The 437-nt window shown below is 57.9% G+C and overlaps 1 protein-coding gene across 1 annotated transcript in view; it reads right to left on the bottom strand.

Annotated features, from left to right (window-relative positions):
* Positions 1 to 185: 185 nt before the first annotated feature.
* The window catches only part of PIAS4 (protein inhibitor of activated STAT, 4), a gene marked incomplete at its 3' end in the record, with an annotated part of 15,654 nt that continues 15,402 nt past the window's right edge, over positions 186 to 437 (bottom strand). The window contains exon 9 of the mRNA XM_010141774.1: positions 186 to 316. Coding sequence (XP_010140076.1) covers positions 186 to 316 — 131 coding nt within the window. The remainder of the gene's footprint in view (positions 317 to 437) is intronic.

Below are 437 nucleotides of genomic sequence, written 5' to 3'. Positions count from 1 at the left end.
CCAGTGTCACTCAGGGTTCATTGCAGAGGAGCTCACACTCACAAAGCTGCTCGGTGCTGTTCTGGGAACGGCCCTGAACCACCCCGGGTGGGCCAGGCTGTCCTCTGCAGCTGAGGAACTCCAGTCCTGCCATTGGTTCATGTTTCCTACGGTCATCTGAAGCCTTTTGCCCCGGAAGTACTCACCTAGAACTAGTATTGGGCACTGGGGGCTGCAGCTCCGCTCCTTCTCTGCTCTGATGGAACACCAGGAGCCATCCACCAGGTACTCGATTTCATCCGCATCTTCACATTCCCTCAGGATCTTTGACAGGAGCCTGGACGGGAGAAAAGATGCCGCCTGTCAGGCTCGGGCAGCCTGCGGAACACACCCGCTGACGGACCATCAGCCTGGACCTTCTTCTCAAACAACCTGCGTTCAGGAGTCTGGCGGCAGGA

The sequence above is a fragment of the Buceros rhinoceros genome, unplaced genomic scaffold (genome assembly GCF_000710305.1).
Source record: "Buceros rhinoceros silvestris isolate BGI_N320 unplaced genomic scaffold, ASM71030v1 scaffold1358, whole genome shotgun sequence".
In the NCBI taxonomy this organism is placed as follows: Eukaryota; Metazoa; Chordata; class Aves; order Bucerotiformes; family Bucerotidae; genus Buceros; species Buceros rhinoceros.
This window is presented reverse-complemented; position numbering and strand designations above follow the sequence as displayed.